This window comes from Myotis nattereri (assembly GCF_964212035.1).
Source record: "Myotis nattereri genome assembly, chromosome: 7".
Lineage (NCBI taxonomy): Eukaryota > Metazoa > Chordata > Mammalia > Chiroptera > Vespertilionidae > Myotis > Myotis nattereri.
Window position 1 is genome coordinate 77477359 of NC_138082.1, and position 24482 is coordinate 77501840.

At 44.9% G+C, this 24482-nt stretch overlaps 1 protein-coding gene across 1 annotated transcript in view; it reads left to right on the forward strand.

The window, feature by feature from the left end:
- The window catches only part of TMEM163 (transmembrane protein 163), a 227395-nt gene that overhangs the window by 131525 nt on the left and 71388 nt on the right, over nt 1-24482 (forward strand). The window contains exons 3-4 of the mRNA XM_081095201.1: nt 21516-21559; nt 23012-23103. Of these exons, the coding sequence (XP_080951327.1) occupies nt 21516-21559; nt 23012-23103 (136 nt within the window). The remainder of the gene's footprint in view (nt 1-21515; nt 21560-23011; nt 23104-24482) is intronic.

Consider the following 24482-nt stretch of genomic DNA (forward strand, 5'->3'; position numbering starts at 1 on the left):
TTGCACAGGTCATGAAGAATGACTTATGTCAGATCATTAGGCACTTAAGAGCCTATATAACAAGTGTACAGTCTCCGAGCTCTGAGCCTGGGCTGGTAGGACAGCATTTGCACTAGAAAGGCAGGCGACTTGGGGGCAGGAGAGGAGGATTCTGGCCCCGGCCTTTAGATGTTGCTTCCCTCTCTGCACCCCAGTGATTTTTCTGTTAAATAAAAATGCTGGACTAGATCGATCATCTCTAAGGACTCTTCCAGCTTTAAGTGAGAATATATGGTTTTAATTACAGTGAAATTGAGCTTGGTATTTTCAAATATAATTAAATTGAGTTGGAGAGATGTCTTCCAAGGGGAGGGATAGTGGTAGGATATGAAACATTATATTTATCCCACCAGTGAGACTGGGAATCAAACCTGTCTTTGAATCTCCCTTATTTGTGGTCTCCGCTCTGAAGCACTCTTCTGTGGGAGATACATGTCCATGTGTCTGGAGGCTGAGGGTGGGGGCAGCTCTGTCTTCCTCTCAGTGAATCTGGATGCCTGGGTGCTAGGTCAAGCTGGCTCTGCTGTGTGGTTTTGGGCAAGCCACTTCCTGTCTCAGGGCTCAGTTCTGACTTTAGTGTGAAGAACTGAACTTTGGTCTTGTTCAGGAAGGGCTACCATGGCAGGGGTGCCTCTGCACGCGGGAACCGGCTAGCAAACTGTCTTCTACGCTGATACTGCATTTTCTCTGAATGCTAAGACTGGCTCACTGAGCCTAGCTGCCCTGCAAACAGTGCTTATCCTGAACATCTGCTTGCCTCCTGGGAGGCTGGAATTTCGGTACATGCTAGACTCAGGGTATAGTAGCCCCCCTTTATCCACAGGGGATATGTCCCAAGACCCCCCCAATAGATGCCTGTGTTAGAGAAAATTTTTCCTCTATCCTTCTAGGTTCTCTTGACTGGTCTAATAATTAAATCAATATGAGACAAATTAACAAGCGAAAATAACCAAATTTAATTACATGTATATGTATGGAACCCCCCCCCCCTTTTCCCCCACACACGAGAGGTTCAGAGGCAGAAAGGTAAAATGAGGTATATATGACATCTTGAAGTAAGGAATGAGGTTGCGGGGCGGGGGCAGGTAACTCACAGAATGATAAGAAGAGCAGATATTCAGCAATTAGATGTTTGCCATGCCATATGTCAAAAATGATCTCTGGCAATAACTCTTATTATAGGCAAGGACCCTAAGTAATTTAAATTCTTTTAGGCACTTACGAGGGGGCGGGCAGAAGTTTCTCCTGACCCTGCAGGGTCTCCATTGCCTTCAGTTGAAAATAACCCACACGCCAAAGTAGCACAAGCTGGGGAAGCCTGTTCTGAACTCCTTCTGTCCCACCTTCGAAAGTTCTGAGAAGTTTCACATTCAGGAAGTTGGGTTGATAGATTGTGGCATCTCCTTGAGCCAACCAGCCTCTTAGTTCTGAGAACAGGTCAGTTAGGTCACACTGGGGTATCGAATGTGGGCTCCGGAAGTTAAGCCTCTGGTATAAGCAATCAGATATTTAATAAGAGGCATTTGTATGGAAAGAAAATAGAAACAATGGTCATTGATTGAAGCCGGCTATGGTCCCACGGTCTAAGCGAGGGAGATTTCTAGATGGCTTGCTTAGAGTGTCTTCAGATGGAGCGAGAACAGGCATGACAGTCTGATTGGTTTTCCTGGCTCGCAGTTTGAATATCTGGTGATGTTTCCACAGAGCAGGCGTGAAGATTGTGCATACCTGAGCTCCTGTGGTGATTTCCCTGAAGTTTAGATCAAGTTGTCCAGCTTCAGTATTGCAAGACTCAGGAAATAGGGCAGTTTTAGTTCTTACTGATTCCAAGTTAGGAGGGTGGGAGAAAAATCGGAAACATTAGATTGGAGAATCATAGCCAGACATTGCAAGAAACTAGAATTCATTTCAGTTTACTGATAGGGGCAAAACTCAAAACATAATAACATACTAGAACCCAATATCCACAAAGGTGTGTTACAGAAACATAATTTTTCTGTATAAAATCACTCCCAGTTTTAGGAAAAAAATAACCAAATTAAGAGTAAATTGTTTGCAAAATAAGTCTAGTTTCAATAAATTGGTCTGTTATTTACATATGTGCAGCAGGAATAGTAATTAACCATCTAGGCTCTGTTAAATCTGCTTTGCTGGAACTGTGCATAAGGACTCTCAGATTGAACTTTTCAGGATCTCTTGAGGCAGGACAGAGTGAAATGGCCTGAGATTTCGTCATACCCCTCGAAATGACATGTGATTTAAAACTTATGAATTGTTTATTTCTGGAATTTTCTATTTAGTATTTTTAGATCGAGGTGGACTACAAGTAATTGAACACAGAAAGTGAAAACAAGGGGGATGAAACCCCTGGGTGCTGAGTCTCCAGTGCGGTAGACGCTCTGTGTGTGGTCACCACTTGCTGGGGAGGAATTCAGCATGGCCCTCCTGACTTCCCTGCTAGGACTCCTGGAAGCTGGTGCCTGCTTTCCTCGGCATTATGCTCCGTGCTCCTTTTCCCTTTTTGGCTTTGTATCCTTTTGCTGCAACAAATCTTATCCTGGGATATAACTAACTACTAGTATATGCTACTCCTGGGAGCTCTTCTGGTGAATCACCAAACTGGGTTTGGTCTTGAGGACACATGACATAGGAACTCTAAAACTCTCTGAAAACCTGTAAAGTAGAATTCTTTGTTTTGTTTGTTTGTTTTATTCTGAGTAAAAATTATTTCACTACCTTAGGCTCTACGCGCCCCCTCTCCCCCACCTTAGCTTGATTGTAAGAAGGTCATGGTGGAGGCAAGTGGGGGTGAGCTGGCAGAAATATTCCTGTTCTTTGGTCAACCTATAGCCTATTAGTTGGCTATTAGATGTGTGCTTTTGATTGTAAGAAAATAAATACAAGGGAGAAAGCATCAATGCAAAGTGAGACAGTTACTAGTGTGAACCAAAGATCCTCCCCATGAATTTAACACCAACAGGAGTCCCCAATGTGGGATATGGTAAGGGGGAGACTTCATTCAGTGAAAACAGCTCAATTGTGAAACAGCTCTGCTGGAACAGCTGCATTGTGCGAGGCAGCTCAGATGTAACAGTTCTGGCTGGAATTATAGCTCCAGCCTTTAGCCCCAGCCCCAGCTGGGGAAGTACAGTATTTGGTTAGAAACTGAAAGTATGCTCTGTTGAAGCTGATATGAAGCTGGCTTATATAGAGAAGTGCGCCCACTCCTGGTCCCTGAGTGGTCCTTTCCTTTGCAAAGGAGGATTTCAAAACCTAAGGTTTGGTCCAAATAACACTATTCTGATTGGTGAGAATGGAGCCACTCCGATTGGTCAGTAAAAATGCAAATGAGACTATAGCTGCACAGCTCTCATTGAATAGAGAAAGTCTCAGTTCTGTTGATTAAGTTTCAGTCCTAGGAGCTCTCTTAATAAGAGTCTACTCAGATGGCAGGAGCACAGTTCAGGAGGCTTGGCAGCCCAGGCTGTGGCTTTTCCGTGAAATGCAGACTGCTTAGGGACCTCTGCAAATAATGACTGCTAGACTCTGGTTAGGAATTTGAGCCCAGTTAATCAAGAGGAGTCCTTTTTTGGCAGCTATGTTCTTCTTGGGGTAAATTCTAGGCAATTCCATTTCAGTCATTATCCTACTGGCTGTGTTTTTTCCCATATTGGTGTGTCTTACTATGTTGTTGCATTAGATATAATTGGGTTTTTAAGACTGAGGCTATTTATAATTTTAGAGGATCTTGTTGTTTGAAGAAGTCCTTGTACGAATTGGTTCCTAATTTATCTTTGAAGTGACGCCAACATGAGTGGGGAGTATTGTGTCTTGGCATCGAGTGTTCTGACAGAAAGATGTGTACATGTTGTAGCAATGTAGGGCTTTATTTACTAGCAATAGAAATCCCTCATGTTAATTTAAGCAAAATAAATGAGAACATGCTACAAAATGCCATTGGCTGGATCCATGGCCTCGAGTGATGTGGTCAGAATTTTGTTTCTCTCCCTCATCCCTGTCTCCTCCCTTCTTTCTTCTCCTTTCTCGATGTCAACTTTATTCTCAGGCCAGCTCTCCAGTATGTGGTGGCCTTCAGTTGTCCCTGAATGCAGGGTCAGCTCAGCATCAACTACCCCTGCTGTGAAGGGACAGAACCTCCCAAAATAAAAGATTCTTTTACCAGAAGAAGGAAGAAAGCAGAATGAGTAAAAACAACATTCTAGTATATGTGTGTATGTGGGTCCCAGGAAAAGGTTCCAGGGTATCCACAAAGTTGAGTGTTGTGAATTCTATTGATTGTTGGTAGTTGATGGATGTCTTGAGGACCATCTTCGAGTATGAAAACAGAATATGGCCTATTTTCCTGATGGGTAGTAATTGTATTAGAGGCTTGATCTGGGCCAGAAATGTATTGCAACTAGAATACTAGTCCTATCCACAAAGGATAGTAAACAGTGTGAAGGCCTCCTCCTTATGAATGTGGATGGGGTTGTCTTCATTTATATGTGTTTTCAAATGTTTTTAATTTAATCCTTGCCATTAAATTTTGACAGAACTCAAATTCTGTTCTGTCAAGTACAGGTGAGAAGGAAGTTGCTCTGATTAAAATGAGGTCGGAGTGCGATGGGAGGCCCTGTGTGATCCCTGAAGGCTTAACAGCATGTAAGGAATTCATTTTGAAAAACCTGAGGTAGACAGGTCAGCCATGGCAGAGTTGGAAATGTTTAATTCACTGTATTCACTGTCCTGATACCCAGTTATGAGTTATTTATCAACTGAGTGGATATAAAACGGATCCTATCCGTTAAGAATTATTGTCATAAGTTCAAGAAAAACCTTGACTTCTTTTCTTTTGTTCTGGGGCATCAACACTGATTCGTCTTTCATTCATAGCTCAATATCACTGAGAGATTGTTCCAATTAATGTAAAATGGCCCCAAGCACAGCTTTCCATCTATAAAATCCGATCAGGGCTAAGTTGAGGCTATTTGTATCTGGAAACCAGCTTCACGGTGGGTCCTTGGCTTAGTACATTGTGGAATGCCTATAATTTCACGTTGGAGGGTTGTACCTGCATATTTGTTCTTGTGACTGGTCCCCAAGCTTCTCGTGTGAAGTTGTGTTGATTGTATGCTGGATCTGCTGGTCTGTTGTTTTTTTTTGTTTGTTTGTTTGTTTTTTTTGCTATTGCATTCTCCTCACTGTAGAATGCTCACAGGTTGTGTGTATAGCTAATGCATTTGTTAACTTAGAAACCAGACTTAAGATCTCTTTCCTTTATTCTTGTTTCTACCTTTTATAGGCTATAACGACTCATGCTCAAGGTTATTGAAGGCTGACAATACATTATTGAAACATAATAGACGTGGGGCACCCCAAAACACGTCAGTTAACATAAGCTTTCAAATGAAATGAGTCGCATTTGTTGAGTAAATTACCTTGTTCTATTGTAAACCTTATTAGGATCTAGTTTTATTATTTTAAGAGGTAAGAATGCTAAGGTTATTAGCATTCTTGCACCTTAAAATAATAAAACTAGATAATAATAAAACTTTTACCTTTAAAAGTCAGGAGACCTGACTTTTTTAGCCACTGCCCACTATGTTCTCTGACCTTTGTGTCTACCCGGAATGTCCGGGACAAGAGCAACACTGAGAATTTTTGCATTTGTTCCTCTTTTTGATTCTCCATTAGCATCATCCCCAACTAGGAGGAAACATTTCGCTGCAGATGGAGAAAGGTGCTATCTTGGGGACTTTAATTTTGGGAAATTTCTGAGTCTTTATTTTAATGTTATTTTTGTCTTTACTGAAAAATAGTGGATCTATTTCATTTTCCTCTCGAGAGTAACCCCAGGTAGTCTAAATTGCCAGCAACTTAAATCTTCATTTACATTAGCTCTTTTTGTTGAAATCCAGCTTAAGTCTCTGATGGCAAGCAGTTATATAGTAACTGATTCACAGGGGCCATATCAAAAGTGGTTAGGCTCTTCTTGCTTTGGTGGTGGCATGAACCTCCGTCTCCACCTTGGAAATACATGCAGGCACACACACAGTGAGACAGCCAAAGCTTACAAAAGGACACACACAGTGAAATGGAGCATCCTTCCAACCTCATTACCCACTTCCCTGAAGTTTTATCTGCACATGCATGCATTTATTTACGTATACATACACATATGTTTTAATAATCACTCTCTGAATTACCTTGCTCTATCCACTCACTGCATTTTGCAGCATTACAAATCTTTTTCAAGAGCTTAATGATATCTCATAGTATAAATTATTAAATCACTCCCTTATAAAAGGATGCCTAAGTGATTAATGATTTGCTGTTATACATCTGTAATAAACACTCCTGTATGTATTATTTCTGCACCTGTGCCAGTACAAGGAAAGAATAGATTTCTCAAAGTAGAACTGCTGGGTTCACTGAATGTCTAATTTGCATTTTGTGAAACATTTTCGAAGTTTCCTTTCAAAGAAATTTCCTCACTGACATTGAATGAGAGGATTTATATTCCCACACCCTCACCAACACTCAGCATTTTAAAAAAGCTTTTACTTTTGGCATTCTAATAGGTGAAATAGAACTGATGTTTTCTTTTAGTCAGTTTTGCTGTCTTATGTTTATTGGCTGTTGTAGATTTTTTTTCTGAAATTGCTTGTTTCTGTCCTTTCCTCATTTGTCTTTTTGATTTTTTTAAACACTGATTTGAAAGTAATCTTTTTAAAAACTAAGGTAAAATAGACATACAGAAGAGTGCACAGGTCAAAATTTTGCTGTTTGATGAGTTGCCATGAAATGAACACACCTGTGTAACCACCACTCACTCTCACTCACCTTTTTACCCAAGAAGGCCTTCTCCTGCCCCCTTCTGGTCACTTCTCCGTGCCCCAGGGGTAACCATCACTTGTATTTTACCCTATATATTGCTTTGTCTGTTTTTGAATGTTATACAAACAGAACCATAAATAGATTATCTGTCCAATGAATGCTTTTGTGTTTCCCTTCCTTTCCTCTTATCATTTATTTGTTGTGATTCATACATGTAGTTGCAAGTAGCTATAATTCATTTATTGTCACTGTTGTATAGTGTTCCATTGGTGAATATGCTGCCTATTTATACTGCCTATTTATCCATTCTACTATTGAACATTGTATCATTTCCAATTTTGATAGCTGTGAACATATTTTCATATGTGTATTGGTCATTTGTGTATCGCCTTTCATGAGGAGCTTGCTAGGTCTTGATCATATGCCTGCTGAGTTGGTTTTCTCTGCCTTACTGATTTGTAAGACTTCTTTGTGTACTCTGGATATAGTCTGCTGGTGACTATAACTATTGTAGTGATGTAGTTCAGGCTCCCTTTGGTGTGATGTAGTTTAAAAGAGCTTGCTGTTTTAATGGGGTGTTGTGATGTAGTTTAATATTTCCTTTTCTTATGAATGCATTTATGTCTTATTTAAGAAATCTTTTCCTTCCACCAAGATGAAGAAAATATTCTCATACATGATATCATGATATTTCAGTTATCTCCGGTGTTATCTTGTACTTAGCACATGTATGTATACAATTGTTTTTGTGTAAGGTGTGAGGTAGGGTCAATGGCTCAGGACCTTTTATTAAAACTATCTTTCTCCCCTCCCCACACCCCCACATGTACTTCAGGAGTATCTTTCTTATAAACCAAGTGACAATATATGCATGGATCTTCTTTTGTTCTGTGGTATTTTTTTTGTTTAACCTTGTGCCAACATTATTGTTTTAATTACTGTAGCTTTGAAATAAATATTGATATCTGGGAGTGACTATTTTCCAGGTGTGTTGTTGTTCAGTTTTGTCTTGGATTGACTCTTCACTTTCCACTTAAACTTTAGAATCATCTTATCAATTCTCTCACAAAAAATTGAATTTTTTAAAAATAATTTTTTAATTATAGCTGACATACAACATTATATTAGTTTTAAGGTACAATATCGTGATTACACATATAACTTATGAAGTGATCCCCTCGATAACTCTAGAATCCATCTGACACCCTACATAGCTATTACAATATTTGTGACTATATTCCCTATGCTGTACTTTCCATCCCTGTGACTATTTTGTACCTACCAATTTGTACTTCTCAATCCCTTCCCATCCCCCCAACTATTCTCCCATCTGGCAATCATCAAAATGTTCTCTGTATCTATGAGTTTGTTTCTGTTTTGTTTGTTCATTTATTTTGTTTTTTGGATTCCACATATAAGTGAAATCATCCGGCATTTGTTTTCTCTGTCTGACTTATTTCAGCACAATACCTTTTAGGCCCATCCATGTTGGCAGATGGCAAGATTTCATTCTTTTTTATGGCTGAGTCATATTCCATTTATATACGTAGCACTTCTTTATCCATTTGCCTATTGATGGGCCCTTAGGTTGCTTCCTATCTTGACTATTGTAAATAATGCTGCAATGAACATATATCAGATGTACATGTCTTTTCAATTTAGAGTTTTGGTTTTCTTTGGATAAATACACAGAAATGGAGTTGCTAGGTGCTTCTTTGTCTCTCTTTATAGCCTTTGATTTAATGTCTGTTTGTCTGGTATAAGTATTGCTACCCAGATTTTGTTATTGTTTCCATTTTCATTAAATACCCTTTTTCATCCCTTTACTTCCAGTCTGTATGTGTCTTTTGATCTGAAGTGCGTCTCCTACATAGACAGCATGTATAAGAGTCTTGTTTTCTTACCTATTCAGTCACCCTGTATCTTTTGATTGGAGCATTTAATCCATTTGCTTTTAAAGTAATTGTTTGTAGATATGTTATTGCCAGTTTATTATTCAGTTTTTTATCCTTTTTTTTCTTCTCAAAGAAGTAACTTTAACGTTTCTTATAATACTGGTTTGGTGGTGATGAACTCCTTTAGCTTTTCTTGTCTGGAAAGCTCCTTATCTTTTCTTCAATTCTAAATACTATTTTTGCTGGATAAATATTGATTGGATTTTGATTGCCAATATTCAGTCTTCTAATTCATTAACATGGTATGTCCCTCCATATGTTTAATTATCTTTAATGTTTCCCAATAGTATTTTATTATTTTTCTAGGTAGAGATTTTACACATTTTTCATTAGTTTATTCTTATTCTTAGTATTTTATTTTTTATGCTGTTGAAAATAGTGTCTTTTTAAAACTGTGTTTTCTTACTGTTTGTAGCTAAAATAGAAATAACTGATATTTGTGTATTGACTTAGTATCTGGTGGCCTAATGTATCCTGAATTCACTTACTGATTCTTTCTGGTTCCCTGGCTCTGTCTGCCAGTTAGTTAGCCAGGACCTCACTGTTCTCATGACTGGGGCTTTGTGGAGAGCAGGGGCCTGAGGAAGCAGCATGCAGCTTGAGTTCGAGCAGCTTTTCTCACGGGGCTTTACATCCATCCTGGCAGTCCACCTTGGGAGCGTCTCCCACCTGTGAGCCAGAGAAGACTGCCCGTCTAACACTGCAGCCTCTGTTTCTCTCACTGGAAATGCCATTGGGTTTCCAGCTGCCTGGTCCTTATACCAGTGGCTGTCTTACACCAGCAGCTATTCCTTTGGGTTCACCTCCCTTGCTCCCTGGTGTGTGGAATGTGGGGAAATGGCTCGGAAGTGGATGCTGCAGCTCATCCCCCAACTTGGTATTGCGTATAGGGGCTCATTGTTTGGGCTTTTGATGATGGTACCACCGTATTCAGAATAAGATGTGATTGGGGAATGTTGTCAGCTCTCAGTACCTTCCTTTAGTGTAATGTAAACTTTAATGTATGTGGTAGGTATTCTTTACAACTTGGAGATTGAAGCTGGCTTTTTCCTAGTTTCTTTGACCATTCTGCTCTTTCTCTGGTTTTCTGTGTTCCTCCTTACTTTGGTGGTTTTTATAGAGGAGAGCGGTAGAGAGGGGAGGGAGCAAAAGGCCTTTATTCTGCTATATTTAACTTTTATTCCCTCAGTGATAATGTTAATGGTCTTCTAATGACTTTGATCAGCTCAAATGAGTAAATATTTATTCAGCACCTCTATTTTAAGCCAAATCTTGAGGTCTTATTCAGTGTACTCCTCTTCCCCACAATATGTTCTGTTTTTCAAAAAAAGTTCCTGGCAGCTCTTTAAACCCAAGAGGTCTAATGTGTGGTGTGGTGTCCGCAGGGTCAAAGGACCATCTTAGTGACTGACATGGATGATCCATGCTGTTGCCAGCTCTCGTTGCCCATGGTACTAGCTTTTGATTCTTGCATGAATTAATCATTATATAATGGTAGATAAGAACCAGACATTATTGCTAGGGTTTATTGATTCCTGAAGTACGTATTGCTCAACAAGCATTTATTGAGTGAGTGCCACCTGTGTGCTGGAGCTTTCATAGGCCCTGGAGATAGAGAACTGAATATAATATACCCCTGACTTCAAGTTTTCATATGCTGCCTGGAGGAGACACAGGGTCTTTGTGTGATAAAGTGAGGGCAATAGGAGCAGAAGGCTTTGGGTACCAGAGGAGAGACACTGAGCCAAGTTAGAAATAATGGACTGGGAATGAGCATTCAGGTTTCGAATTCCCAGCAACCAGAACAGCAATTAGAACAGAAGGCTGGAGAAGACAAACGGTGAAGGTCCTGCTTTATAAATTTTTCCACTGGCTCTGTTTTCTACTCAATGAACACTTTATTTACAAGACAAAAGTAGCAGTGTTCTGCAATTAAGGGATAGTTAGGGCTTTGGGAGGCATATTTCATCAAATCGTTAGGCAAGTAATTGCTGCATCCCCAGCTCATTGTGTGCCATGAAGATGCTTCATAAATGTTTGTTTATTGTATGAAAGAATGATTGGTAAGCTCAGGCCCCCCCCGTTGGTCTGGGCAGGGCGGGTTGCAGGAAAGGGTTGAGTGTCTGTCCCACTAACTTGGGTGAAAATTTGGCTGGGCCTCCACCCACAGGCAATAGACTACTTTCTTGAGAGAGGTGCTGGCATCGTGGGAAACCACAGCACAGGCAGGAATAAAATTACACTTAAGGGAGAATATGCGATCGACGGGCAAGAACGATTCTCCTACCATTAGTTCTGGCGAGTGAGGTCTTTGGAATAAATGTAGCACCAAGTGAGGGTGGATTGTTTACTCCATTGAAGGTAGTTCATAAACATTCATAAAAGTTGGGTAAGCATGGCTTTGAGCAGCTCTTCTTTCTCTCTCGTCCCAGTCTGTAGAAGAAGCAGTGTGAAAGCGTGCTGTGCGCTTGAAGAAACCCCCGCATGCAAACCTAGGCTCTTGGCTTTTTGTCTGTGAGCGGTTGCCTTCTGTTTGTGTGACCGCAGAGAACCTGTCTGCACTGGGTCTCTCCTTGTCAAGTAGCAGTTGTCCAACTCACGTTCCGTAACACGGATTCCTGCTCTGGAATGGGGGTCGGTGAGTTCCATGAAGCAGAGCCATCGTGGGATGTGGTGGGGACAGTGGGAGGGCCCTGGTCCCAGGTGGACACTCTCCTTGAGTTGTTCTTATTCTGATTTTTCCCCTCGTGTACAATTCTCTGCTGCTCATGACTTTCTGGGTTCAGGGCTGTTCTTGCTCTTCCCATAGTGCTTGGTCATTGTCAGTCAGATGCTCCAAGTTCTCCTTAAAAGAATGGTGGCTATTGAGGCTGCTTTTGTCGTTATGCCCACAGAGCTCCGGCGCCACTCCATCTGCTCAGGGAACGGCTGCCCGGAGCACAGCTGGGCCTCTTGGTGATGAACCTTGGTCCTGTCTGCTTCTCCCTGAGCTCCCTGTTCGCTGCGAGTTAGAGCTAAGGTACTATTTCAGTCAGTCAATCTGAATGCTTTCATGTGTTCAGGCTCTGATCTAGGCATTTGGGGGCCATCAGGGAACAAAGCAGTTCAAATGAGTAAATATTTATTCAGCAAAGCTTCCAGCCCTTATAGAGCTTATATTCTAATAGATAGAGGGAGCAGATGGTACACAATAGTCATAGGTAAGTGAATCAAATAGTGTGGTAGAAGATGGCATGTGCTCTGGATAAAGAAAAGGTAGAGCAAAGTAGCAAGGAGCTAAGAGTTGGAGTGGGGACAGGTTGCAATATTAAATAAGGTGGACAGCACAGGCCTATGAGGTGATCTGTGACCAGAGCCCCAAAGGAGATGAGGGAGTGGCCAGGCACATCCTTGGTGAGAATGCATCACGCAGAGGAGTGAGTTAGACCCAGGCCTGGCAGGGCCACGCAGCTTGTGGGGAGGTCCATGAGGAGCCACTGGGGCTGGAGTGGAGTGAGCAGGCAGGGGAGGAGGTCAGCGCTTGGCACCTTATCCATTATAATAACTTTGCCTTCACCCCGAGTGCAACAGGTAGAAGCGCTTTGGCTGCATGTCAAGAATTCTGAGGCAGAGGTACAGGTAGGGGGACAGGAGGACATATGGGGGTCCAGGCAAGACATTTTGGTAGTTGCTTCCTGGTACAAACCTGAATGCAAGTGCATCTTTTATTGCAAAATGGCCCAGGTCACTATCAAGTGACACTCCCCGCCCTCCCCCCCGCCAAAGACCCTCAAGGGCAATATCTTACAACCTCTTCAAGCCCACGCTTGCTGTGGATTGCACAGATTATTCTGGGGGAGGGACTGTGGCCACTATTTGTATGTGACCACCTACCTCCTGGTCATGTGAAGGAAAGAGAGACTCGTGATCATCCCTGAGGTCTTGGCAGGGGTGTGCCTGCCTGTAGACTCAGACTCACAGAGTTCAGGTTAGGTGGAACTCACAGAGTTCATAGCCTGCTGGAGCCAATGAATGGTTCTTGAGTTCTAGAGAAGACAAAGAGCTCTCAAAGAATGGCCTACGCTTTGGGCACTATATATTTTTTTAAATATATTTTTATTGATTTCAGAGAGGAAGGGAGAGGGAGAGAGAAATAGAAACATCAATGATGAGAGAGAATCATTGATTGACTGCCTCCTGCACACCTCCTACTGGGGATTGAGACCACAACCTAGGTATGTGCCCTAACCCTGAATGGAACCATGACCTCCTGGTTCATAGGTCAATGCTCAACCATTGAGCCACAGCAGGCAGGCAATAATTTGCTGAGAGCCAGACCTTATAGTAGAAAATACTGGAGGCCACTGTTCATGCAGCACAGTGAGTATTTGCCAGGCATTTGCTGGGAATTGCTTTCCCTTAAGCCAGTGGTTCTCAACATTCTGGCCCTTTAAATACAGTTCCTCATGTTGTAACCAAACCATCAAATTATTTTCGTTGCTACTTCATAACTGTAATGTTGCTCCTGTTATGAATCGTAATGTAAATATCTGATATGCAGGATGGTCTTAGGCGACCCCTGTGAAAGGGTCGTTCAACCGCCAAAGGGGTCGTGACCCACAGGTTGAGAACCGCTGCCTTAAGCTGCTCTTGAGCTACATCTAAAGTCTCATACTCAGCCTACTGGGGCAGGTACCCAGGGGGGCCAGGTAGGTGGGAGAGGCCAGCTGGATCTAATGCTGAGGGACAGGCAGGTGCCCAAGATCGCATGCCCCATCTGAACACAGCGCTGGAACCTCAGGGAGAAAGGGCCAGTGCAGTGCGCCTTGGCAGATCTGTTTTTCCTGGGAAGCCAAAAATCTAGGTATGTTTTTCTTTTCTTTTTTTTCCTTTTTAAATTTGTGAGGGCTCCTGATTTTAAAATGTTGGTAGCCAATCCTGATATTTGAATAAGACTGTGTAGGTTAAACAAAACCTTCCAGATCTTTGCAGATTCTGGTTTGTGCTGATGAACTACAGAGTGAAGTCTTGGTGCTGCAGCCCGGGAGTTTTGTTGATTTGTTTTTCAAACTGCTTAGTCCCCGTTTCCTTCAGTGATGACTGAGTTCAACATCCCATCACAGGTTTCTGGAGTGTGTTATAATCCCATTAGAGTGGGAGGGCAATAGGAAGCTATTGGAGGTTTCCTGCTGAAGTGAGTTTGGACATAAATCAATGAACTTGTTCCCTCTTAGCTGCACCTCTTCTGCCTGGCTAGTAGCATGATGATGAAGGTGGCGATGGAAAGATGCGTTCTCAAGTTGGATTAGGGCCATGGCTGTGGGTGTGGTTGCCAGGCTTCTGTGTGACTGGGGTGGTCTAATTAAAGTGGGATTGATTTATTAGCAGAGCTTCACTGGTCAGATAATTTAGCAAGTTGGAGGTGTTATGGGGCCTGGGGTGTTGATAAAGAGTGCTAAGGCTCAAGATAATTATTGCCTGACTTGGGAGAGGATGACAGCTGGGCCCTCATTGTTGCTACGACAAACTAGCCTGGAACGGGAATGGCACTCTTTGTTTAATGTTCCTTGTTGAGGGGCTCTGGGCATTGACCCTCAGTTGCCTTGCTGGCACTCTCTCCTCCCTGGGCATTTCCAAGGCACTTGTCTGGACCTCCACAACCCTCTGTACAGCCCGCTGATTATTCAGCTGCGTGATTTGCATTTGGCTTTGCCCTAACAATGGGTTGCCTGGGTCCCTCCACTTTCCAGCTGTCTTTTTGTTTGAATTTGAGTTTCCAGCTGACATGCATTCTGGCCTGAATGCAGCCTAGTTAAAGAAGGCCTGGTCTTTAGCCAGACCCGTGTAAATATTTATTCAAGACTTCTGTTGCATGTGTGCTTCTGGAAATGTAGCCGTGATTACTCGCTTGACACATCAATGAAAGTAGAGTGCAGGACAAGCAAAATCTTGGGAGGCAGGTTGTCCCTTAGACAGGGAGTGGATTTTTGCTTGTGTTCCACATCCTGGCTTGCCTGACCCTCCACCGTGCTCTGGTGAACTGTTTGGGGACTTAGCAACCCACTCATGTAGATGGATTTCAGATCTTGGGTGTCGTAAAGACATGTAAGGTAGTTTAGACAGAGGCATTCATGAGCTCACAGTGCACTGACCCAGGTGTGCATCACAAACCTGATTTCTGCTATTCTTTTTTAGATCTTTGGTTATATTGTTATGAGTTGAGTAATGTCCCCCCAAATAAAATGGATATTTTTCTGATTGAAGGGCTATCTACGATGGTTATAGAAAATGTGGAAAATATAAAAAGGTTGAAAGAAAAGAAATCCACTCACATATTTCTACCCACCAAAGATTAACCACTGTTGCCCTAACCGATTTGGCTCAGTGGATAGAGCGTCATCCTGCGGACTGAAGGGTCCCAGGCTTGATTCCGGTCAAGGGCATGTACCTTGGGCATGTACCTTGGTTGCGGGCACATCCCCAGTGGGGGATGTGCAGGAGGCAGCTGGTTGATGTTTCTCTCTCATAGATGTTTCTGTCTCTCTGTCCCTCTCCCTTCCTTTCTGTAAAAAAAAATCAATAAAATACATATTTTTTTTAAAAAAAAGATTAACCACTGTTATATGTTGAGGGATTTTTTTTTCAAGTTGTTTTCAATACATTTTTTTTTTAAACATAGTTGTACTGTGGAACTATTTATATCACATATAATCTTGTTTCTTGCTCTTTTTTAAAAAATATATTTTATTGATCGTTTACAGAGAGGAAGGGGAGGGATAGAGAGTTAGAAACATCGATGAGAGAGAAACATTGATCAGCTGCCTCCTGTACACCCCCCACTGGGGATGTACCCACAACCAAGGTACATGCCCTTGACCGGAATCGAACCTGGCACCCTTCAGTCCGCAGGCCGACGCTCTATCCACTGAGCCAAACCAGTTAGGGTGCTCTTTTTTTTTTTTTAATATGTTTTTATTGATTTTAGAGAGAGAGGGAGAGGAAGAAGGGAGAATAAGAGAAACATCAATGTGAGAGAGTAACATCGATTAACCAGTTACTTCTTGTATGCACCCTGACCAGGGATTGAGCCCACAACCTGGGCATGTGCCCTGACCGGGAATTGAACCAGCGACCTTTTTTGGTGCATGGGACAACGCTCAACCACCTGAGCCACACCGGCCAGGACTGTATCTTGCTCTTTTGTACCTAATTTTTTGCTCAAACTATAAGGAAATCTTTTATCTCATACTAGAGGCCCTGTGCACGGATTCGTGCACTGGTGGGAGGCATGGCCTGCAGGGATTGACCTGCTGTGGGAGCACTGCTCATCCCCTTCAGCTGAGTGGCTGTGGACCCACCCTCTGAATGGCTGCTCCCTGGTCTAGCATCTTCCATGGAGCTGAGCACTCACCTCTCCAGGGAACCTGGTTGGGGTCAGGCCCAGGGACAGTAGCACTGAGAGGCAACAGAGTAGGCCTCAGTCCCGCAGCAGCCACCAACCGAACTGCCTGCCAGCCTCCGGGGTCAGCTCTTGGAGCCCAGCAGCAGTGCTGTGTGGCCTGCAGGCATTTGGAGGAGGTGACAGGGAGCAAGGAGGAGGGGGAGCCTGGGGCCAGGAGGCAACGATTGCAGCCCAGGTTCCTGCCTGTCAGCCTGGGGTTCGCAGCGGGAAAAGCGGCTCATCCCAGTCAGCCGAGTGGCGCTCCCACTGTGGGAGTGCACTGACCACCAGGGGGCAGCTCTTGTGTTGAGCGTCTTCACCGTGGTGATCAGTACGTGTCATAGCGACTGGTCATAGCGTCCTGGTCGTTCTGCTGTTTGGTCGCTAGGTTTTTATTATATAGGATAACTTTCCTCTCCTCCCTCTTGCTGAATAGCTTCAAACAGGCCAGGCACTTTGCCTCAGGGCCTTTGCATGGACTCTTCCCATTGGAAGGTTCTTCCTCTAAGTGACTGCATGGCTCATTCCCTCACCTCCTTTAAGTCTTCGTTTGAATGTCACCTTCTCTGTAAAGCCTGTCCTGACCTCTCCATTCAGTCCGCACCTATATTAGCCAGACCCATCATTTCCCAGTACTGGTGGCACCAAATATAACACCCGTTTATCATCAATAGCATTATTCTAACTAATACGCTAATATAAGCATTAAAGAACACTACTTTTTGTAAACATTTTAAAAATAGCTACATGTAGCCTATTTTTCCTTTTTATTGAATGTATTGGGGTGACACTTATTAACAAAATTATACAGGTTTCAGGTGCACAGTTTTTTAAACAAGCCATACTTTAACCATTACCCTACTGCTGGACATTTAGATTGTGTTTTGTGATTATAAATTACATAAACCTACTATGAACCTTTTGTGTTTAAAGAATTTTTCCATTTCTTAGACATTAAAAGAGATTCTTGGACATGGGATTACTGTGTCAATGTTTATTGTATTAAGACATTTGGCTACAAGTGATACAAACTCAACTCAAACTGGCTTAAGCAAATTAAGACAAATTATTGGCTGATGTATTTGAAAAAATGCAGGGGATGAACTTCAGGTCGGGCTGATTCCGGAGGCTCAGCTTATGCCATCAGTGGTCTGGTTTGTGTCTCATATCTTTAATATCTGCTTTCCTCTGTGTTGGCTTTATTCTCAGGCAGCCTCTTCCCATTGAGGGCAAAATTGCTACCTGAAGCTCTGTTTTTATCCTACCAACTGTAGCTACACTTTCCTTTAAAAAGACACCCGTTCCCAATATTTTCAGCAAAAACTCAGGACTGATTCTCATGGGCTCAGGTTGAATTGTGCCACCTTTGAATCACTCACTTTGGCCATAGGACAAGGATACAGTCGAGCAGCGGTTCTCAACCTGTGGGTCTCCAAACTGTGGGTCGCGACCCCTTTGGAGGTCGAACGACCCTTTCACAGGGGTCGCCTAAGACCATTGGAAAACACATATATAATTACATATTGTTTTTGTGATTAATCACTATGCTTTAATTATGTTCAATTTGTAACAGTGAAAATACATCCTGCATATCAGATATTTACATTACGATTCATAACAGTAGCAAAATTACAGTTATGAAGTAGCAACGAAAATAATTTTATGGTTGGGGGTCACCACAACATGAGGAACTGTATGAAAGGGTCGCGGCATTAGGAAGGTTGAGAACCACTGCACTAGAGTGTGGAGAATGATGTCATTCACCAAGGCACACACTCTGAGGTGGGGGAGGTGCTATTTCCCAGACACTCAGGGTGCTCTGACCCAAATGGGGAAGAGGCATTGGGCAGGTCCCAAGCTACAGATCTTTATTTTACTTATGAACAGTTTATGGACTTTGTGTCTTAGTGAGTGAGAGAGAGAGCTCAGAAGCAAGAGGGCCCCAAACACATCCTAAGCACACACTTTCGGGTACATAGGATCAGCCTGATCAGACAGACGGCAGTCAACCTCTACTCTCACCACTGGGTGGTAAGCGGCAGGAGACCCGGCCTGGGCTCCCTGGGAATGAGGCTCCAAAGGCCTGTAATCGCAAGCCTCAGAGGCTGGTGATGGCCACCGGCTCCCTAAGTGCATGTTTAAGTTATGAGCAACGAGGGCAAGTTCTAAATGTGAGGAGCAATATACAGATCTTGTAACATAGAAACCCACGCCTGAAACCTTTATGTTCATGTTGACCAATGCCGCCCCAATACATTTAATAATAATAGTAAAAGATATGAAAATAAAAAAATGTGAGGAGCAGAAACGTTCTTGCAAATTTCCCCAGGGGATTCTGCCAGCAGCACCGCCCAGGTGACTGCGGAGGCTGCTGACAGTCGGCGCTCATTGCAGAGCAGCTGTGGTGTTTGTTAAGCAGGCCCCGCACTGAGTGCTGACAGCCTCCGCGACTTCATTATCCTCAGCCCTCTGGCCCCTGCCTCCACCCGGGGCAGTTTTCATAGGAGAGCTCCACTCACGGCTGCCCAGTTGCCTGTCTCTCCGCAGACCTTGCCAGCTTGCAGCATAATTGTCTGTTGGCCACTGTTAAATGCCAGCCTGCCCTACAGGCACTGCTGGACTTGTGTCGGACCCCGGAGCCATGGTGGCTTTCAGCTGCCCTTGGCCAAGTACCTGTGGGGCTCCAGGGGCACCTACCTGGTCATCTCTGCCTTGGTGTGTCCTTCTGTCCTGGTTGAGCCTGCTGTTCTCTAAGTGGAACCCATGCTTAGCGGGAGGGAAGTGGGAAGCGTCCTGATGCAAACCTCACAGTTTGCTCTCTTGCTGTGGGAGAGGGGCTGTCTGAACCATCCCTTTCTTTTGAGTCCATCCTTACCCCAGAATGGGGATGTGTCACGTCCAGCTGCAGGCCAGGGGAAAACAACCCATGACTTTCCACGCTTCAGAAAGTCCTAGAAGGCACCGACCTCTTCCATTCGGTCCTGTGGTGGTGACCATTGGCTGCTGTTTCATTGTGGGGACTGGGGAGGTGCTCACAGAGGGAGGCTGCCTGAGCCAGGGCCATGGGCGTGCCCTTGTGCACCCAGGGTTCTTCATGCCATTTTCTCCCTTTCCACCTCACCCGGGACACTTGGTGAAGCCAATTTATAAACAAATGATTCATGATCATCCTTCCTTTCTCTGCGGGACTGGGGTTAACCTGGAGCCCTCTTGCTCTCATTTGCTTTGGTGCACGGGGTAGAGTGGTGTGAGCATTCCATTGGGCAGGCGGAACTCTCACACAGACATGACCCTCGAGCATACTTCCTGCATGGTTGAAAACATGCTCATTGCCTCTGGCTACGTCAGGGAAAGAGACTCCACCATTCAATGACCAGCTCATTTGTTGGAGTCCAGAGTCTCTGAAACCCGGGTCCTTGTTTTCTCTGTATAACCGAGTGGGTGTGCACCTCCGAAGTCTCCAGCCTGCTGTAGACATGTGTGGTGTCACCAGATAACTCAGTTCAACTTTTAGAGTGATGGTGCACAGCCTGGAGCGCAGGTGAGGGAGTGCTCTTCTGGCTGTGCCCTCCAGGCGAGGGGGCCCAGGCAAGCAGCACAGGCGGAGTCAGAGCAGGAGCTCCACGGGCAGCTCTTCCTCATCCATTGTGTACGTCCAGCATCTGTGGAAGATGCTAGATGTTCAAAAGGTTCCCACTGCTGATAAACGAGTAACTGAGAAAAGAAAGCACAGACCTTAGATGTTCTAAAACAGGTTGTAAAGGAAAAACCAGATACTCATTTTGACTTGTTTCTATAAGAGTCAGTTAACAGTTTAATGAACAGTTACTGAGCTCCTGCTGCCGAGGGGCTCAGGGCGACCCCCTGAGGGATCTGCTGCCTGTTGTGCACATGCCCACGTGGCCTGTAGATTGAGCTCTTCGGGAAGGTCTGGTGCCCCTGGCACTGCACCCTTCTGTTGCCTGTGGGAGTTACTGTTGGTCACTGCACGCACCTGCCTCTGCCCTTCTCTCTATGCCAGCACGCGCATCAGCAGGGACAACTGGAGCAGCCCCTGTCAGAAACAGAGGGTCAGGAATGTAATGGGTGGCACTCCACAGCCCGAGGACTGGGCGGTGGCCAAGTCTCAGAAAGGGCTTGGGAACTGTATCCGTGCTTCTCCCTCTGCTCCTCAGTCCTGATGGCAAACCACGGCCAACCCCAGTTCCAGTGATCGCAAGTTTCAATTCCTGCAGCATCACTTAACCAACTAGACTCTCTCCATCTCAATTCCTGACTCACAGACAATGAAATAAGCTTGCTTCACATTGGGTCAGACGACCCCTTGTGCTCGGGGCAGGGGTACGAAGGAGAGCAGGGCTGTCTAGAACTCATTTTTGGCAAATGGGTGGACAAGACAGCAGGTCCCGAGAAGGGACACGTGGTGAGCTGAGTAGGAGCCTTGACCTCTGTCTCCTATGCCCACACCTCTCTTACTCCCGGTGAGCACTTACAACGCCGGGGCCGGGACAGTCCCCTCCACAGCTCTGCTGACCCACTGGGTAGAGTTTCATTTTCATTGGAGGGTGGACTTATGCTTGTTAAATATTGAGAACTGCCTTTATTAAGTTAAATTGAGACCAGTCTTTAAAGCTGAACATTGGTTGGGCAGAGAACAGATCACAGAATTCGGCAAAAGTGCTACCTAATTGACTTACCCCCCAAAAGGTTGACTTTTGAATGCGGATAAATGCTTTAATTATAATTGTTACGTCTACATTTGTAGACATCTGTCACTTAAGATCATTTGTTACCGTTTTCCCAAGCAGTTTTGTTGAGGTCTACACTAGATTTAAACTCTGATGGGCAAGGGCACATGCATGGAGAAACCACCAGTTACTTTATTAGGGGAACAGTTTGGGTGATTGCACTTTTACTTTGGAAGTTTAATATAGTCCCCAGCTCTCTATCCCAGTTGCCAAATTCTCCAAGTCTCGGTGGTCATTTGACTGACAACTGCTTAAGCATTTTCACTCTGAAACTGGCCCCTCGGCGCTCAGAGCACACTGGAGGGACGCCATTGCAGGCGGAGTCTGGAGTCTCTTCTCACTCTTTGCACTTTTTAGTTCTCAGAGTTTACAGCCAGTTAACTTTTAACTTTATTCTCTTGGAACTTTTCCATTGATGTTTAAAAGGGCAGATCAAATGTGTTAATAGACTCATGAATGAGAGAACATATCCATGAGGTCTTGAAATATTCTGAATAATATTTTCTTTCTTTTTAGCTGTCTCCGTTATGAGGTACAGCGCCTCTGCTTTTGGGTTTGCAGTAAGTAACCTGAAATGTACTTTTATGAAGTTGTGCACGTTTTTCCTGAGCCCACGGGTCTCACCTGGGCTCTCAAGGAGAGGGTGGTTAGCAGATGAGAGCTTCACATGACAAGCACACCGTCTGTGGAGATCTCTTCTAGGCGGATTAGCATTCAGCAGAAGTGAAGCTGCAAAATCCTCCAGAACAGAGGGGACCGCATTTCCCACAGCTGGTTGCAAGGGTGTTTTAGGGTGTTAGCCCTTTCCCCCCAAGGCTGTCAGGTGGACAGTGGCACACGTGGGAGTGAAGGCTTTGCTGTGCAGGCAGAGGTGTGGGCGTCAGGGGCTGCTGCTGCTAGGATCAGTCCGCCTGCAGCCGGACCCGGGGAGCCTGACCTGGGGAGCCTGACCCCCGCCTGCTTCCTCATGGGAGCTGCAGAGGGAAAACGGTCTCAGGTGTTTCACGGGCTGGGCATGCCGAGCACTGGGTGGAGCTGCCCCACGTCCCCTCCGGGTGCTTGTAACTTTCCAGGTGAGAGGGGTGCTGAGGCACAGTGACTCCAGGAGAGCGCTTGTAAACACCCCTCCTGCGCAGCTGTGGGTTCCCTGTGCCGCAGGGTAGGTGTTCCTGCCCACAAACCCACTTCTTCCTTTTGTTGTGAAAACTTAAGGTTTTGGGGGTTGCAGACCTTTTCAGAATCTTTAGAAGGAGTGCACTGTCTGTCCAGAAATACACGCACACCACATACATGCACACACAACACACGTACACACACGCACAACACATTCTCACACACAGCACACAACACACATACACACACGCACAGCACATTCTCACACACAGCACACAACACACAACACACATACACACACGCACAACACATTCTCACACACAACACACAACACACACACACACGTGCACACACATATGCTCACTGTTGTTCTTACAGTGCTCTGTCCCCTTCCTTCACCTCCCTCTCCCCTCCCTCACACATTCACTCATTCATTCAAACAAAAGCACTGCATTGTATATACAATTTCAGAGTGTTTGCAGGCAGCACAGGGCCCTTGGGTGACCAGCCTCCCCTGGCCCCCACGTAGAACAACCCCATTGAAAGCCAGAAACAGATTCCTCACCCCGAATGTGGTACTTGGGGTACACAGGGAAATGCCGAGATGCTCTTGCTTGCTGTGGGGAAACCAGTTTCAGGGGTCAGACCCGTGTGCTCCCCCATATCTGCAGAGTGCTGGCAGCCAGGCGGGGGGCAGACCGCCACGCCATGGCGCGTGTTTCCCAGGCCCGGGGCGCAGTGCGGAATCTGAGGAGGAGGAGCTGGCGTGTGGGGTGCCCGGGCCCCCTGTTGGCTCTGAGGTCACTTGCTCAGATGTTCTGAGTCACAGGAGCGTTGCTTTGTGTCTTCAGCCCTGGCCTGTGAGCTCAGGACAAGCACTAATCCATGTCTCCTTCTAGTTCGATGCCGTCCTCGATGTCCTGTCGTCGGCGATCGTCCTGTGGCGCTACAGCAACGCGGCCGCCGTGCACTCTGCCCACAGGGAGTACCTGTAAGTGCACTCCGCCTTCCCCCGGGCCGGGCCGCAGCACAGCTTACCCTGCAGCTTTGGCCCGGTGACAAGAATAAGGTCCCGATCTGCTTTGAGCTTGGCTGGCTGGTGTGATGTCAGCCATAGGATGGGCCCCTCTGCAGTGGTCAGCGCGATGGGTGTCCCTTTTAATACTCTCTGCTTGTGAGTTTGGAGCGAACATTTGTGTGCTCATTTGTCTGCCTATCCATCCATCCATCGATTCCTCAATCTGCCTATCCCTCCATCCGCGTTCTCTTGTGTTATTGGATTCTTTGCTCCCTTGAATTGTCACGCTTTTGTCTTCTTTTCTGAGTACAGTGAGTTCCCCAGGGTGATTTCCAGAAGACGTCTTGAGGGCATTATAACTTATTCTCCTTGTCTGCCTAACGTCTTACCAGAGGATATTGCTTGCCTCAGCCTCCGTGTCCTGCGGGGGATAGTGTTGACTTTGGGGGATTTGTGTTTGTGGCCATAGAACGTGTGTCTTTCCCAGCTTCCATTTCTTTATCCCATTTGGAATCTTCAGGGCGACAACAGCACGGGTTCCAGAGTGAGCTTTCTTGGCTTTGAATCTCAGCTCCCCCACGTGCTACCTCTGTGCCTCGTTTCCTCGTCCAGAAAAGCAGCAAAACAATACCTTCTTCATTAGGGTTATTGTGACAACTATATGAGTGAGATATAATCATCATAGTATGGCACACACACACACATGCATGCACACGCATGCAACACACACATGTACGTACATATGCACACATGCGCACACACATACACTCACACGCTTTGGAAAAGTGCTTGGCATGTAGTTCAGTAAACCTTAGCTGCCACGATTATTAATTATTAAGGGTTCTCCCCTGAGCCTGAGCCCCCCTGGTCATTAGGGCAAGGGTTTTACCCCACCTCGGCAGGTTTTGAGCAGCTAAGTACAGTGGGGCCTTGACTTACGAGTGTCCTAACTAACGAGTTTTTTGAGATACCAGCTGTCTCTCGGCCGATTTTTTGCATTGAGTTGATAGAGTAATTTGAGTTAACGAGCTCCTTAACAAGCTCCTTAACGAGCTCGGTCTCAAAACGAATTAAACTCGTAAGTCAAGGCCCCACTGTACACAGGAATGAGGGCCCCTGGCTGTGGTTTGTGACAGTTCCCTAGCCTAAAGGTACCCTTGGTAGGGATGCTCTGTCAGACTCAAACATGCAAAGGTCGGGGTCCAAATGGTGGGTGCCAGCAGACTTGAAAGTAATCATCTCACATCCCATGTGCCAAACGGAAAGCTTTGGAGAGATGACACCATGACTGATTCGCGAATGAGGATGAATTTTAGTTTAGTTCATTGTTGGCTTTAGGTGGAGCACAGAAC